The following is a 15,698-nucleotide window of genomic DNA, read 5'->3' on the forward strand; positions in this document are numbered from 1 at the left end:
GGTGGTTCAATATATGGAAACCAATCAATGTGATCCACCATTATTAACTAACTAATAGAAAAAAACACACATGATAATCTCCTTACATGCCAGAAAAGCATTTGACAAAATCGAATATCCCTTCATGTTTAATGTATTGGAGAGATCAGGGATACAACGCACATATCTAAACATAGTAAAGGCGATATACAGCAAGCCTATAGCCAACATCAAACTGAACGGAGAGAAACTTAAAGCAATCCCACTGAAATCAGGGACAAGACAAGGCTGCCCACTCTCTCCATATCTTTTCAACACATTTCTGGAAGTCTTTGCTAGAGCAATAAAAGAGTTGAAAGAGATCAAGGGGATACAAATAGGAAAGGAAGAAATCAAACTATCACTACTTGCAGATGTTACGATACTATAACTGAGTGGCCTCGAAAATTCTACCAGGGAATTTCTACAGCTGATAAACACTTTCAGCAAAGTGGCCAGATACAAAATTAACTCAAAAAAATCAGTAGCCTTCTTGTATACAAAAGACAAAAGGGCTGAGAAAGAAATTGGGGAAACAACACCTTTCCCAATAGCCACAAAAGACATAAAGTACCTTGGTGTAACCTTAACCAAGCAAGTCAAAGACTTGTATGAATGAAATTTCCAGTCTCTGAAAAAAGAATTAGAAGAAGATATCAGAAGATGGAAAGATCTCCCATGCTCATGGCTTGGCAGGATTAACATAGTAAAAATGGCCATCTTACCAAAAGCAATCTACAGAGTCAATGCGATTCCCATCAAATAACCAACACAATTATTTACAGAACTTGAAAGAAAAATTCTCACCTTCATGTGGAAAGAAAAGAAACCCAGAGTTGCAAAGAGAATTCTCTACACTAAAAGATCTTCAGGAGATATCTCCATCCCTGATCCCAAGCTGTACTATAGAGCAACAATACTAAAAACTGCATGGTACTGGCATAGAAACAGAATGGTGGATCAATGGAACCAAACAGAAGACCCAGAAATAAACCCACAAACTTATGGACAACTGATCTTTGACAAAGATGCCAAAACCATACAATGGAAAAAAAGATAGCATCTTCAACAAATGGTGCTGGTCAAACTGGATGTCTACATGTAGAAAAATGCAAATGGATCCATACTTTTCACCCTGCTAAAAGCTAAAGTCCACGTGGATCAAAGGCCTCAATATAAAACCAGACACACTAAACCGCTTAGAAGAAAAAGTGGGGAAGAGCATTGACCTCATTGGCACAGGAGACAACTTCCTGAACAGATCACCAACAGCACAGCCTCTAAGATCAACAATCAATAAATGGGACCTCATGAAACTGAAAAGCTTCTGTAAAGCAAAGGACACTGTCCTCAGAACCAAACGACTGCCTACAGATTGGGAAAGGATCTTCGCCAACCCTATATCTGAAAGAGGAATAATTTCCAGTATATATAAAGAACTCAAGAAATTAAACAGCAACAAATCAAGTAATCCAATTAAAAAATGGAGTACAAAGCTAAACATAGAATTCTCAATAGAGGAATATCAAATGGCAGAGAAACACTTAAAGAAATGTTTAACGTCCTTAGTCATAAGGGAAATGCAAATTAAAATGACCCTAAGATTTCACCTTACAGTCATCAGAATGGCTAAGATCAAAAACTCAAGTGACAACACATGTTGGACAGGTTGTGGAGAAAGGGGAACCCTCCTCCACTGCTGGTGGGAATGTAAACTTGTACAACCACCTTGGAAATCAATCGGCTGCTTTCTCAGACAACTAGGAATAGCGCTCCTCAAGATCCTGCTATACCACTCCTAGGCATATACCCAAAAGAGGCTCAAGTACACAAAAAGGACATTTGCTCAACCATGTTTGTAGTAGCTTTGTTTGCAATAGCCAGAAGATGAAAACAATACAGATCTCTCTCAATAGAGGAATGGATACAGAAATTGTAGTACATCTACACAATGGAATATTAGTGAGCAATGAGAAACATGGAAAACGTGAAATTTGCAGGTAAATGGTGGGATCTGGAATAGATCATCCTGAGTGAGCTATCCCAGAAGCAGAAATGCACACATGGTATATACTCACTCATATAGACATATAATATAAGATAAATCTACTAAAATCTGCACACCTAAAGAAACTAATCAAGAGGGAGGACTTGCTAAAATGCTCAATCCCCATCCAGAAAGTCAAAGAGGATGGACATCCGGAGAAGAAGAAAACAGGAAAAAAGTTAGGAGCCTCTGAAAGGCTCTTCCCTGAATACTATCAAAAAAGATTCCGAGACTTATGTCCAACTGTTGGGCAGAGTTCAGGGAATCTTATGAAAGAAGTGAGGAATAGTAAGATCTGTAGAGGACAGGAACTCCACAAGGAGAGCAACAGAACCAAAAAATTTGAGCACAGTGGTCTTTCCTGAGACTCATATTCCAACCAAGTATGATGCATGGAGATAACCTAGAACCCCTGCACAGATGTAGCCATGGCAGTTCAGTGTCCACGTGGGTTCCATAGTAATGAGATCAGGGACTGCCTATGACATGAACTGATTGGCCTGCTCTTTGCTCATCTCCCCATTAGGTGGGAGGAGCCTTACCAGGCCACAGAAGATGACAATACAGCCACTCTTGATGAGATCTGATAGACTAAGATCAGAAGGAAGGAGAGGAAGACCTCCCCTATCAGTAGACTTGTGGATGGGCATGTGTGGAGAAGGGGGAGGGAAGGTGGGATTTGGAGAGGAAGAGGGAGGGGTTTATGGGGGGATACAAAGTGAATAAAGTGTAATTAATAATTTTTTTTAAAAAGTTGCAAATACGATCTCAAAATTAATCCACTACATAGAAACCATGATTTATCAAAAATGATTTATCAAAAAAAAAAACAAAAACAAAACAAAAACAAAAACTGGATGCTAGAAAGTGTTGATGCCTGGGATGTAGGACAGAGGGTGGTGCAGGCATAGGAGAGATTGTAGATGCTGGCACAATGAGCATGCAGATTCCCTGAATACCTCTGTGGCAAAGAGGCCATTGGTATTCACCTCTGTCTGTGCTCTAATAGTTGTTTGCCTGGACTGGACTAGTAAACCTGCTAGAACAGTGCCATCAATGTTGAGGATGCTGCCCTGAGAATCTCTATGTTGCACACTGTGGGTGTGTGGGTGGGAGAGATCTGGGGTTCTGCATGCGCTCACTTGATGGTGCACTCACTCTCTAGCAGTTCTAATCTGAAAGCACAGTGGTTTCCCCTGCTCTCTACTATCAGATTTGTGCCTGTTGGGGCAAATGCAGGCGTTTTCTGCTCAGTGGTGCTGCATCCACAGAACTTAGTCTGTTAAAGCGGTCCACTGGGAATCCAGCCACAGAAGCTGAACTGGGAGGCAGGTACAAATTGCTTCTGGGAAGTTCTGAGGAGCCCCTACAGCCATCCATGGACCAGGGTGGCTCAGAGGCCCTGGTGGAACTGGGTGTCCCGTAATGCTGACTGCCCACCAATGAGGAGCTGGACAGCCAGCACAGTCACTGGTTGGGATGCCCTGCTGTGCTGTATACCTGCTCACAGATGTGAGACCAGCAAGCCTGGTACCGTGGACTCAGGACCCAGAAGGTTATTACACTGGACCTGGGACCTGCAAGGTTGGTAGAGCTGGAAGCTGCTGCTCAGTCCCCAGGCAGTGGGTTCTGTGCTATGAGCCACAGGCACTGTTGGCCTGCTCAGCCTAAGAGTAGCAAGGCCCTACAAGAGGAAGTGCAGGGGGATTTAGTGTTTGCCACCCTCTGTCCCCAGAGAAGTCCATGGGTGACCTGGATCTAAATGGTCTCAGCTCACCTGCTGTCCCCTCTTGCCCAGGAAGGCTCAATGTAGATGTTCCAGTTTCAGCTGCCCCTCATTCACCAATTTCAGCTTTTGGATCCTCTGCTTCTCAGATATGGTACGTACTGCTGTACCCTAATTTTTAATTGGATTACTTTTGTTTGTTGGTGTTTAACTTCTTGAGTTCTTTATATAATGTGGATATTAGCCCCCTGTCAGATATAGGGTTGGTGAAGATCCTTTCCCAGTCTGTAAGCTGTCATTTTTTTCTGATGGCAGTGGCCTCTGATTTACAGAAGCTTTTCAGTTTCATGAGGACCCATTTATTAATTGTTGATCGTAGAGCCTGTGCTGTTGGTGTTCTGTTCAGGAAGTTGTCTCCCGTGCCAGTGAGGTCAAGACACTTCCCAAATTTTTCTTCTAACAGATTTAGTGTGTTTAGTTTTATTCTGAGGTCTTTGATCCACTTGGACTTTAACTTTGTGTAGGGTGATAAATACGGCTCTATTTTTATTTTTCTACATGTAGACATCCAATTAGACCAGCACATAAATAGCTTAACTTTTAATTTCAGTTATGTGGTATGAAATTGTAAACTGTCCTAATTATCCATAGAATTTTTCTATTTTTTCTTTGTTATTTCACCTTTAAGTATATTTATATATTACCCTAATAATAATCAAATACAATTTTTCAATACTGGCCTTCAATAAAACTAGATCAGATTAGCCCTAATTAAATCTCAACCTATGCTGTAATAAATCAAGTTTTTCACAGAAGTGTTATTGTTGGTCTATTTACTTTCAAACAGTAAAATTGACTGAAATTTATGGATGAATCAAAAGAGATTATTGTTTCTTCTTTTTTTAAAGCTACTTCTCCCACAGAATATTTGCCACTTTTATGATAAGACACTTTTGCAAGTCAAAGTGCATTCAATTAATGTCACCGATGTCACAGCCATTTGTATGCCAGAGGGAATGCTTTGTATTCAACTCTCATTATATTTTACAAACACCCTAAACAGTATTTGTTCATGATCCTTTTTAAATACTTAAGAACTTTAGGTACAATGTATAGTTATTTAGTTTTATCATATTTAAAGCAAAAAGAAATTGTATACTACATTTCTAAAAAGTTATTGAAAATCTTATAAAAAGATTTTCTGTTTCTGTTTTTTGGTGACATTTTTAAGAAAGGTCAAATGAATACAAACATATTTCAACAAAGCTAAAATCATCCTAGCAGGTATGTTTAATTTAAATTTCTTAATCAACTTTTGAGATCAATATGAAACTTTGTTATGTTGTCCTGTTGTAGAGATGGCAAAATTATTCCTTATATGAATCTTGCATTTTAAAACAAGACATATTTTTCAGAATATCCAGTGAAGAGAACAAGAATATTCCTATTATCTGATTTTAGGGTTCTAAGATCCCATTTTAATTTCACCTTTTACTCTTATTTCTTAAATTAACCCTTTGCTTTTAGAGTCTGCTGTACAGTATGGTAGTTACTTAATATTTATGACTACTAAAATTTACGTTAAATTAAAGGATACAGGCAGCATTAAACAGATTCTTTAGATAAAAAATAGTGCATGAAGTTTGAAGGAAGAAGTGATAAGGATATGGGAAGAGTTTAAGAGAAGTGAGTCAGAAGATTTGATCAAAATACATACATAAAATTCTTAAATAATATCTAAGAATACAATAAGTGATACAACACACACAAAAGTAATTCAGTTCCTTGGTACCACTCCTAACTTTTCAAATAATCAAGTAACCTATAATTAAAGGACATCCTTTTGCCTATCAAAGACTAAGAACATTCACTACTACAGTAAGTTCCGTTAAAACGTTTGCCTTAGAGTCAATGCATTTATAGACTTTACAATTAACAGTACTGTTTCACATTTTAAGTAGTCAATTATTTGAATGTATTTCCTTTTGTTCAATTTATTTGTTAATTTTACATCCCAATCATAACCCCTTTCTTTCTCTTCTTCTGGTCCCACAAGCTCACTCTCTTCCCTCTTTACCCCTCCTATTATCCCCAGAAAAGGGAAGACCTCATACCAAACCACTATTTCAGTTTCTAAATAATTTTGTTCGTGCTCCTGTGCCCTATGCTTAGTGCTTATTCTTCATACTTCAGGTCTTTAAAAAATACTGCACAATTAACACATTATTTTTTTTAAAAGAGAAAAGATAGGAGGTAGGACTTTTATTAAGAAATGGGCTGACAACTGAAAAGAAATGTGCTCAAATTCTGATCAATATCTTTCCTGTATTGTTTCAAATACATGAAAGAAGTAAACATCATTGTAGAGATTGATTCTAAAATGATTACTTACAAAGCATCTAAACCATCTATTTCTATTGCAAATAAATCCTTCTCTTTAGAATTAGTTCATACACTCACATGTGTAGTAGTTGGAGTTCACTTGAGAAGACTGTAGTTTTCAACTTCCTTATAATGCACGTTATGAAAACATGAGATCAGTTAAGCAATTTATCCATATTATCTATCCCTTGGATCAAAATATATGGATTATAACCATCAAAATGAAATATAGGTTCTTTCAGTAATTTTGAACATTAGTCATAATGTCAGTTGCATTCTGGTAGTGCATAATCTGAAAACACTTGTAACTTTTGAGTATCCTATCTATATTAATGATATTTGCAAATGTGTTCAATGTATAAAGAACACTAAGTATATTTCTTTATTTTACATACCAATACCTGAGCTCTCAACTATTCTGCAAAGCTTCCCAGTAATTAAAATTAATTGCCCATGCACTTGATGAGACCTCTGTGCCATTTTAATGAACATGCAACATTTTAATCATGTTTTGCATTGTTTTCCTATCACAAGACTCAAATCAAGCCAAATTTCTTTAGATTAAGTGATTATTTTAAAAAGTACTTACTTTTTTTTTTTTATAGTAGCAAATTCTGGGCTGGAGAGATGGCTCAGCCATTAAAGGCTAGGCTCACAACCTAGCCTTTATAAGAATTCTCTGTTTCCAAATAATTCAAACAAAACAAAAAATGTATAGAACTGACAGAATAGTGGATAATATTGATTTCCACTCTGCAGATTGGAAGGATAATTAGAGATCTAGCCTTGATTTTAAAACAGCATGAAAATATTAATCAATAATCCAAATATGTTAGAATTTCTAGTAATAAAAAAATTAATAGGGATTTGTTGGGAGGATATGAGAGGAATTAGGGTCACATAATCTGGGAAATATATTCTCATACTTCATTATATACATGCACAAAATTCTCAGGAAGAATATCCTAGTCACCTCTCATAATTTTGACATGATTTAAGTTCTAAGATTAAGCTTTTTTTTCTGAAATAATTATTTAAAATTTAATTGACTCATTTAGTCATTCTTAACATTTAAATGTGTGTATTTAGGTGAAATATATGACAGAGCCATAACTAGACAGATTTCCAAGTCATGTAGCAGATAATCTGTTGAGCTGAACTTGTCTCTGGCCTATATCTGTTAAATACTTGAAAAGGAATGTTTACACAGTGCAGGTTTGTAAAAATTTGTGTGATTGCAAAATGTACATTAATAACTTTTTCTAGTTTTCTTCGCATAATCATTGAAAAGTCAAGATTATGGTTTACTGAAAAGTACAAAAAGATCTTTTACTCTACAAGAAAATTAATATTTTTAATAAAATATTTTTGAAACGCACCTTAATTAGCTGGTAGTTTTGGACTCCATTTATTCCGATGTCTGGATCAATGGCTGCCGGAAGAGAGTATCGAGAGTTTATAGCGGAGTTCTCTGGAATTGAAATGTTGATGACAGTGGCAGGGAATAACGGTGCATTATCATTTATGTCTTCTATCAGAAAGCGTATCTTAACCAATCTAAATATTTCATCTGGCAAAACGGCAACCTCCACTTCGTAAAAGCAACGGGCATCCAACAAAATTCCAGCACATAATTTCTCACGATCAATGCGAGCGCCGGTAGTGAAGATCTCACCAGTACCCTCTTCAATCCGAATCAATGGCACATCTCCGGTTTTGTAAACTAGTTTGAACTGCATAGGAGTGGTTAAGGACTTGTCAGGAATGAGAGACAAGTTGAGGTCTTTCAACAAGTCGCCAATCAGGACGTTCTCTGGCATTTCTTCTTGGACCGTATAATTCTTCTCCTGGGCGCCAGACTGAAACACGACACATGCTAACAGGACCGCAAATATATACGTCCCGGACAACAAGTCCATACCAGTCTCGACACCAAAGATACTGTTTGTCAGGTCACGGTATACTAACAAAGAAAGAAGGAAACACAGAGAAGGTAGAGGATAGTGAAGGAGAGAGAGAAAAAGGGAGAGAAAAAATATTAGAAAACCAAACATAAATGTTCATATTAACTAACTGCTGTTTTAAATTAAAATCACTAAATGAAATATTACCGTTAGTAGTAATTAAACGACAAATTTGTTTTGAATCGACTCATATGCATTTCTAAAGTAAGAAGAAAGATAAATGAAGCATCATGTATGGTAGTTAAAGGATATGTTATATTAAGAAGAGTCCACTATTGAAGATGTGTATGTATTTGAATATATGAAGATATTTAAAGTAGATACAAGTAATTTAAACATTTAACTCTATAATAACAAGTAAAATAAAATGGTATTTGTTACAATCACAAAAAAATATACCATTATGTGTTTGTTTCACTCAGGATTTCAATTACATTTATTTTAATTGCAATGAGTTTAATACAATATTTTATATTTTCAGTTCTGTGCATAAGATGTACAGTTGTTCAGATGAAAGTAGGTAAAACATAATGATGAAAGACTTTGTCAAGTCTAATTTCAAAAAAAGCGTTGTAGAATAAAAATGTGTTATGTGAAAAGTATCTAAATATAAGGAAGAAATCATGTGTAAAGCAGAATTGATGCGTGCTTAGATGAAAAAAATAAATATAAATTACAGATATTCAAATTACAGATTAATATAAATAGTTGCTCATTTGAAACTTTGGGAACATTGTTTTTTGTTTTTTGTCTTTTTTTCAAGGAACAATAAAAACTATGCCTTTGAGGACACTGATAGCACATAACAATAAGACAAAGACTTATGAATACATATTATGGTTAGAACTATAGATCTGCTAAATAACATGCAAATTTTAGTAAGAGACATGGGTTAAAATAAGTATAATTTTGATAGTTTATGTTTGTAAACTGAAAAATGAACATTGATGTTTTAAAATAACATAAGAATAGACAAAATAAATATCGAGGCTAGTAATAAAAATAAGAAAAATAATTGCTTTTTTAATAAAAATTTCAGAAAGTATTATTATTCTTTCTTAAATTTTAATCACAAACAATGTTATCAGGAGATAGTTGTGCTAATCTCAGTTTGATCAAATCTTCCTATGATAATATATAGCTCACCATTCCATATTATAAAACACATATTATATATGCATGAGGGAGGAAGACTGAAATGAGAGCATCAAACAGGGAGGATGGCAAAAGTAAGGGAATATATGGCAGAATAGCTAAAATTAGGACCATTTGAGGGATCATGTGAAAACTTAAAACAGTAGAAGCTTCTTAAAATATGAACATAATTGAAGTTACTCTAAATGAAATTGCCAAATAACAGGGAAAAGAGAGCCACAACTGAACATTTCTAATGACCAAATGACGCTTCCAGTACTGGGAACCAATAACAGCAAATTGATTTGTTTACCAAAGGGGTACTGTGGGAACCATCAAACAATCTACGAGTTGTTCTTTCCACACTGGTGGAAAAACCCTATTGCTGAAAGACAATACCTACCCAACCCAATGAACACAGAAATGTCAAGATGGTGACTGACTACAACTTTCACCCCTATGGACTATTATTCATGTACTGGAAAATACTTTGCATGCTACCAAAGGAGAAATGTAAACAACCCAGGTACACACCCTTTGATCACCAAGAGTAACCTACCTGTAAGATAAGCAAGTGAAATTGTGGTTAAAATAAACAAACAAGCAAAAACCTCATGGCAAAAATTAATGCTTGATTTCAGTTAAAGACCACTTCATGAAATGTAAGCAATACATACTGCTGCTTGACTGACAAAGAACTTCAGACTAAAGAGGCCAGCAACATAGGGAAAAAAATACTACTGTTCAGGTAAAGGAAAAACAACAAAAAAAAAGAATCTTAATGACATTTCTCCATTACTTAGATCATTGCCTTACTCAGGCATCATCAGAGAAGCTTCCTTCTGCAACAGATGGCACGCCCAGACAATATTCATAATTTGAGAGACCTTGGAACACACATATCTAAATGGGATGGGTCCATCAAATCCCTTCCTTCAGAGTTCTGGAGACTGTGGAAAAGGAAAGAGAAGGTAACAACCAGGGGGGTGGGGGATAGAGGATACTAGGAGAAGAAGACCCTTTAAATCAATATGGTTAAAGGCCATATGAACTCAAATGGACAAAGGCAGCATGCACAAGTTCTGCACAAGTCTGCACCACGTCCTCTGCATAATAATAATATGGCTTACAGTATAGTGTTTTTATGGAAATCCTAAGTGCATAAATGAGTGGTTCTCTGTTTCTTGTGCCCTCTTTTTCCTTCTGTTTATTTTGAAAAATTCTGTGTTAGATTTGTTTTATCTCATTTTATTGATTAAGAGGCTGGAAGGATGGTTCAGAGGTTAAGAGCACTTGTTGCTCTTGCAGAGTACCTGGTGTTTGATCTTAGCACCCACATGGCAGCTCACAGTATGTGCAACTCCACTTCTGAGGCATCTGAATCCTCTTCTGAGTTTGAGGGCACTACATTCATCTGGTGTAGGAAAAACCTCCATAAACATAAAATAAGAAGAAACATGTCTTTCAAAATAATAAATCCAAAATAGAAGAGAAAGCTTGGGTGGAGGCATCTCTGACAAACTGGATGTCTAAGACAGGGTAAGCTTCTGGGAGGATGTGGGGTTTCACAGAGACTGAACAGGACACCTTATAACTAGACATGACTCCTAGTAATGGGAAGGAAACACCAAAACACCTATAAAACTTCTACCCAAAATTTACCCTCCCTATAAGTTGTGCAGGGATAAACATAGAGCAGACATAGCAGAGACTGAGGGAATATTGAACCAATGTGTGGCCTATCCTGAGACCCACATTGGAGAGAGCCAACCCCTGACACTATTAATGATACTCTTACTATGCTTGAAGACAGGAGCCTAGCATACCTGTCTTCTAGGAGGCTCCATCCAGCAATGGATCTAAACAGATGATGAGACTCACAGGCAAATATAGCACAAAGCACAGGGAATCTCAAGGAATAAAATGGGAGATAGACAGAAGGATCTGGAAGTGACAAGAGCTACAAAAGAAGACCAGAAGAGCCGAATAACCAGGACCCAGGGGACTTGTGGATACTGAAGCATCAACAAAGAATCATGCATAGACTGGACCAAGGCCCTCCACACAGCTGTAGCAGATGGGTAACTCAGGCTTCATGTAGGTCCTATAGTAAGTGGAGTGGAGGCTGTCTCTGACCCGGACTCTGTTGCCTGCTTTTTGCTCACTTCCCCCTGACAGGGCTGCCTTGCCAGGCCAAGGAGAACAGGAAGCACTTAGTCCTGATGAGACTTGATGAGCGTGGGTGGGTGAGTAAGAAGGCTCCCCTTATTTGAGAAATAGGGGAAAGGGGGTAGTTGAAGAGAGAGGGAGGGTGGGACCAGGAGAAGAGGCAGAAGGGGCTATAATAGGGACATAAAAAGAATAAATAAATGAATTTTAAAAATAAATGTATCCAAAACAATTTCTTCTTGCTTTTGCTTTTCCTTCATGAAAATCTTACAATTGATATTAATTCTCAATTTTTTAGTATTTATTTTAATTATTTATTATTTTAAGTGAGAGTGTGTATGTGTGTGGTTTCATGTGAGTATGGGTATATTCAAAACTCACAGATTATATACTCCTCGTTCTGGAGTTAAAGATGGTTGTGAGTTGCTCAGCATGGGTGTTGGATGTTAGAAATCCAAGATGAATCTTCTAGAAGAGTAAAGTGACAAGCTTTCTTGGCTTCTGAGACATCTCCTCAGTCCCTATTTCTCTATGTCTTTGATAAAATTCAACAATTAACTTAGATTTCTACAAATTCCTTTTTCTCATTCCTTGATTCCTATTGTCAATTTGACGTGATTGACACAAACATTTGACATATTAAGTAACATTCAATGTCAAGATTTAGGAAATATTGGTGTGTAATTTTATATAATAAAATATGAAAACTGTGTACTAGTGCACTAAGCACTAACAAATGTTATATTTTTATAATTAAACATGATTAATTGCTGCTATTAAAGAGCACAGCATTTTTAAAAGATGTGTGGAGATACACATTTAAGATTTTATTTCAGAAACGCATTAATGCATGCAGGTATCTAGTGATATTTACTAGGAATTAGGAACCTCAGAAATGTTTTAGCAATGATTCTAACCACAGGAAGACATGATATAAATAGCATTTTAGGTGAATATAACTGTCAGAAAATGTGTTATTATCCCATCCCACTACATACCTAGACATATGCTTTCAAAAATATATAAGCATATGTAAATGGTGAATGACATGAACTGAGAATAATGAAAAATTCTCATTTTTACTCAAAATAAAATAAGATGCTTTTTCACAACTTAAATAGTTTACATCATGAAGTACATAAGTGTTAGTCAAACATATTTTATAAACTGTGGTCATAAAACCTCTGAAACATACATTATCTATCTAAAAAATTGTTTTGCAATTTGTAAGTCACAGAGATATATCAAAAAGGAAAATGAATACTGAAGATATACTCTGTGTTAGTAAACAACAGCAAAAGACTATTTCTTGAAGTCTAGTAATTTTTGAATCATTTGGTCCATGATGATGAGTACTGGCGTTGCACAATATAGAAACATGTACAAACCTAGAACTCCTGCTCGGACATAGCCCATGGCCGCTCACTATCCAAGTGGCTTCCCTAGTTAGGGGAACAGGAACTGTCTCTGACATGAACTCAATGGCTGGCTCTTTGACCTCCACACCCCCTGTGGGAGGAGCAGCCTAGCTAGGCCACAGAGGAGGACATTGCAGCCACTACTGGTGAGACCTGCTAAGCTATGGTCAGATGGAAGGGGAGGAGGACCTCCCCTATCAGTGGACTTGGAGAGGGGCAGGGAAGAGATGAGGGAGGGAAGGTGGAATTGGGAGGGAATGAAGCAGGGGGCTACAGCTGGGATACAAAGTAAATAACCTGTAACTTACATAAAAATATAAAAATTTAATTAAAAAAAGAAACCTGTACAAGATCTGGTCTCCTGTGAAATACTGATTTTTTTACTCTTATGAATTTGTGACAAAAACCATTCTGTTGATACAGTGACTTAATGTGTACTCACATGTATTCTCTATACACTGAATCTAGGACACTTAAAAAGTGTATGTCTGAGATATTTTTATAAATATAATGCAAACATAGTGGAATAAAAATGGGACAGTTGCAGACTGAAATAAAAGTGCTACTCTATTCTTATTCTACCTTTAGGTATTACACATTATTACAATTGTCAGGAAAAATGATGCAGATCTTTTTCAAAAACTTTGCATACATTTTGCACTATTTCAAAGCAAAAAGAATTAAGGTAATGACCTAGTTCCATGAACTCCCAATTCATTCTAAATCTGTGCCATACTCACTTTAACACCATTATTAAACTAAACTTGTTATTGTTGTTATTTTAGAGATAAGGCTTCTCTGAAAACCAAAGATTTAAAAAAGTTTTTCAAGCATTTTAAAAACTAGAATAAAATTATATTGTTGTTGTTAAAAAAAGAAAGATGTTTGCCTATATTATATCTATTATTAGTGCTAAGATTATTGTGATGTTATTATCTAGCCCATTATCACAAATAATAAGACAAAACACCTGTTAAAATTTTTAATTGCCTTACTTAACTTGGACCAAGCATATATACCTAACTACACTGTTTGAATCGCTTCACCGTTCATAGTACAGCCCCCATCCTGTGCATCTCCCTTAACCATCCTATCTTCCATCAATAATCTTATAAATATTTGTTTTTATTCTACATCTGGGCCTTTTCACGCCATTATTGGAGTCCTGTTTCCTCATCCACATGGTTTTTTCTCCATCTCATTGTGATGTCCTCCCTTCTCTCTTCCAGTCCATCTGTCCAGCCTACTTGTGATTCTCTCCTCAGTAAACCCTGGGAACCTTGGCCATACCTACTCCATTCTGCCCTTCCCAGGTATAGGGCATTTAATGAATAAATCAGGCATAATGTTGCAGGTTTATCCAAACAAGAATGGATGTAGCTGGTAGGCAGTAACCAAACCTTGAGTGCCAGTAATTACCATTATATCAACCTCCAACAGTATACAGAATAAAGACAATAATCATTTATAAAGCTTAAGTGGATGTACATAATAAAAATGTCATAATGAAAGCCATTATTTTAATTATCTATGATTAATATACATTAATAAAAACATAAGACAATGTAACCAATATAAGCTTCTCTAACACAACAAAACCTATATCTTTTTTAATTTTTATGTTTTTATGTTTTTTTTAAATTTTTTTATCAGTTACATTTTATTAACTCTGTATCCCAGCCATATCCCAATCCTTCATTCCCTCCCAGTCCCTCCCTCCCTCCCTCATCTCCACCGTGCCCCTTTCCAAGTCCACTGATAGGGGGGGACCTCCTCCCCATTCATCTGATCCTGTTTTATCAAGTATCTTCAGGACTGGATGTAAAGCCCTCCTCTGTGGCCTAACAGGACTGCTCCTCCTTTCGGGGGTGGGGAGGCCAAAGAGCCAGTCATTGAGTTCCTGTTAGAAATAGTCCTTGTTCCCCTCACTTTGGGAAACCAATTGGTTACTGAGCTACCACAGGCTACATCTGAGTGGAGGTTCTAGGTTATATCCATACATGGTCCTTGGTTGAATGTCAGTCTCAGAAAAGACCCTGTGCCCAGATATATTTGGTCCTTGTGGAGCTCCTATCCTTTCCCCATCAGACTAACTCCCCTTCTTTCTTATGATTCCCTGTACTCTGCCAAAGGTTTGGTCATGAGTCTTTGCTTTGAAAACACTGCTAGTTAGAGTCTTTCAGATGCGCTCAGTAGACTCCTGTCATACGTTCAATGCACATCCCATCTGTCTTTCTAAATGAGGATTGATCATCTTACCCCATGTCTGCTCAATTGATTATCTTTTTTAGGTGTATAGATTTCATTATGTTTATCATATCTTATAGGTCTATATAAGTGAGTATATCCCATGTTTGTCTTTCTCCTTCTGGGATATTTCACTCAGAATGATCTTTTCTAGATCCCACCATTTGCCTGCAAATTTCATGATTTCCTCCTTTTTGATTGCTGAGTAGTATTCTATTGTGTAAAAATACCACAAATTCTGTACCCATTCCTCCGTTGATGGACATCTGGGTTGTTTCCAGGTTCATGGCTATTACAAATAAAGCTGCTATAAACATGTTTGAGCAAGTATCCCTTTTGTGTACTTGAACGAACTTTGGGTATATACCTAGCAGTGGTATAGCTGGGTCTTGAGGAAGCACTATTCCTAATTGTCTCAGAAAGCGCCAGATAGCTTTCCAGAGTGGTTGTACCAGTTTACATTCCCACCAGCAGTGGAGGAGGGTTCCCCTTTCTCCACAACCTCTCCAGCATGTGTTGTCGCTTGAGTTTTTCATCTTGGCCATTCTGATGGGTGTAAGGTGATATCTCAGGGTCGTTTGATTTGCATTTCC

General features: G+C 36.7%; 1 protein-coding gene across 7 annotated transcripts in view; it reads right to left on the reverse strand.

Moving 5' to 3' along the window:
* Pcdh11x (protocadherin 11 X-linked) overlaps positions 1-15,698 on the reverse strand; it is a 630,344-nt gene that overhangs the window by 577,563 nt on the left and 37,083 nt on the right. For all 7 annotated transcript variants that reach the window (XM_060375759.1, XM_060375757.1, XM_060375760.1 and 4 more), the window contains one exon: positions 7,553-8,136. In XM_060375759.1, coding sequence (XP_060231742.1) covers positions 7,553-8,092 — 540 coding nt within the window. In that variant the 5' untranslated portion in view covers positions 8,093-8,136. The remainder of the gene's footprint in view (positions 1-7,552; positions 8,137-15,698) is intronic.

This window comes from Meriones unguiculatus, chromosome X, assembly GCF_030254825.1.
Source record: "Meriones unguiculatus strain TT.TT164.6M chromosome X, Bangor_MerUng_6.1, whole genome shotgun sequence".
Classification (NCBI taxonomy): Eukaryota; Metazoa; Chordata; class Mammalia; order Rodentia; family Muridae; genus Meriones; species Meriones unguiculatus.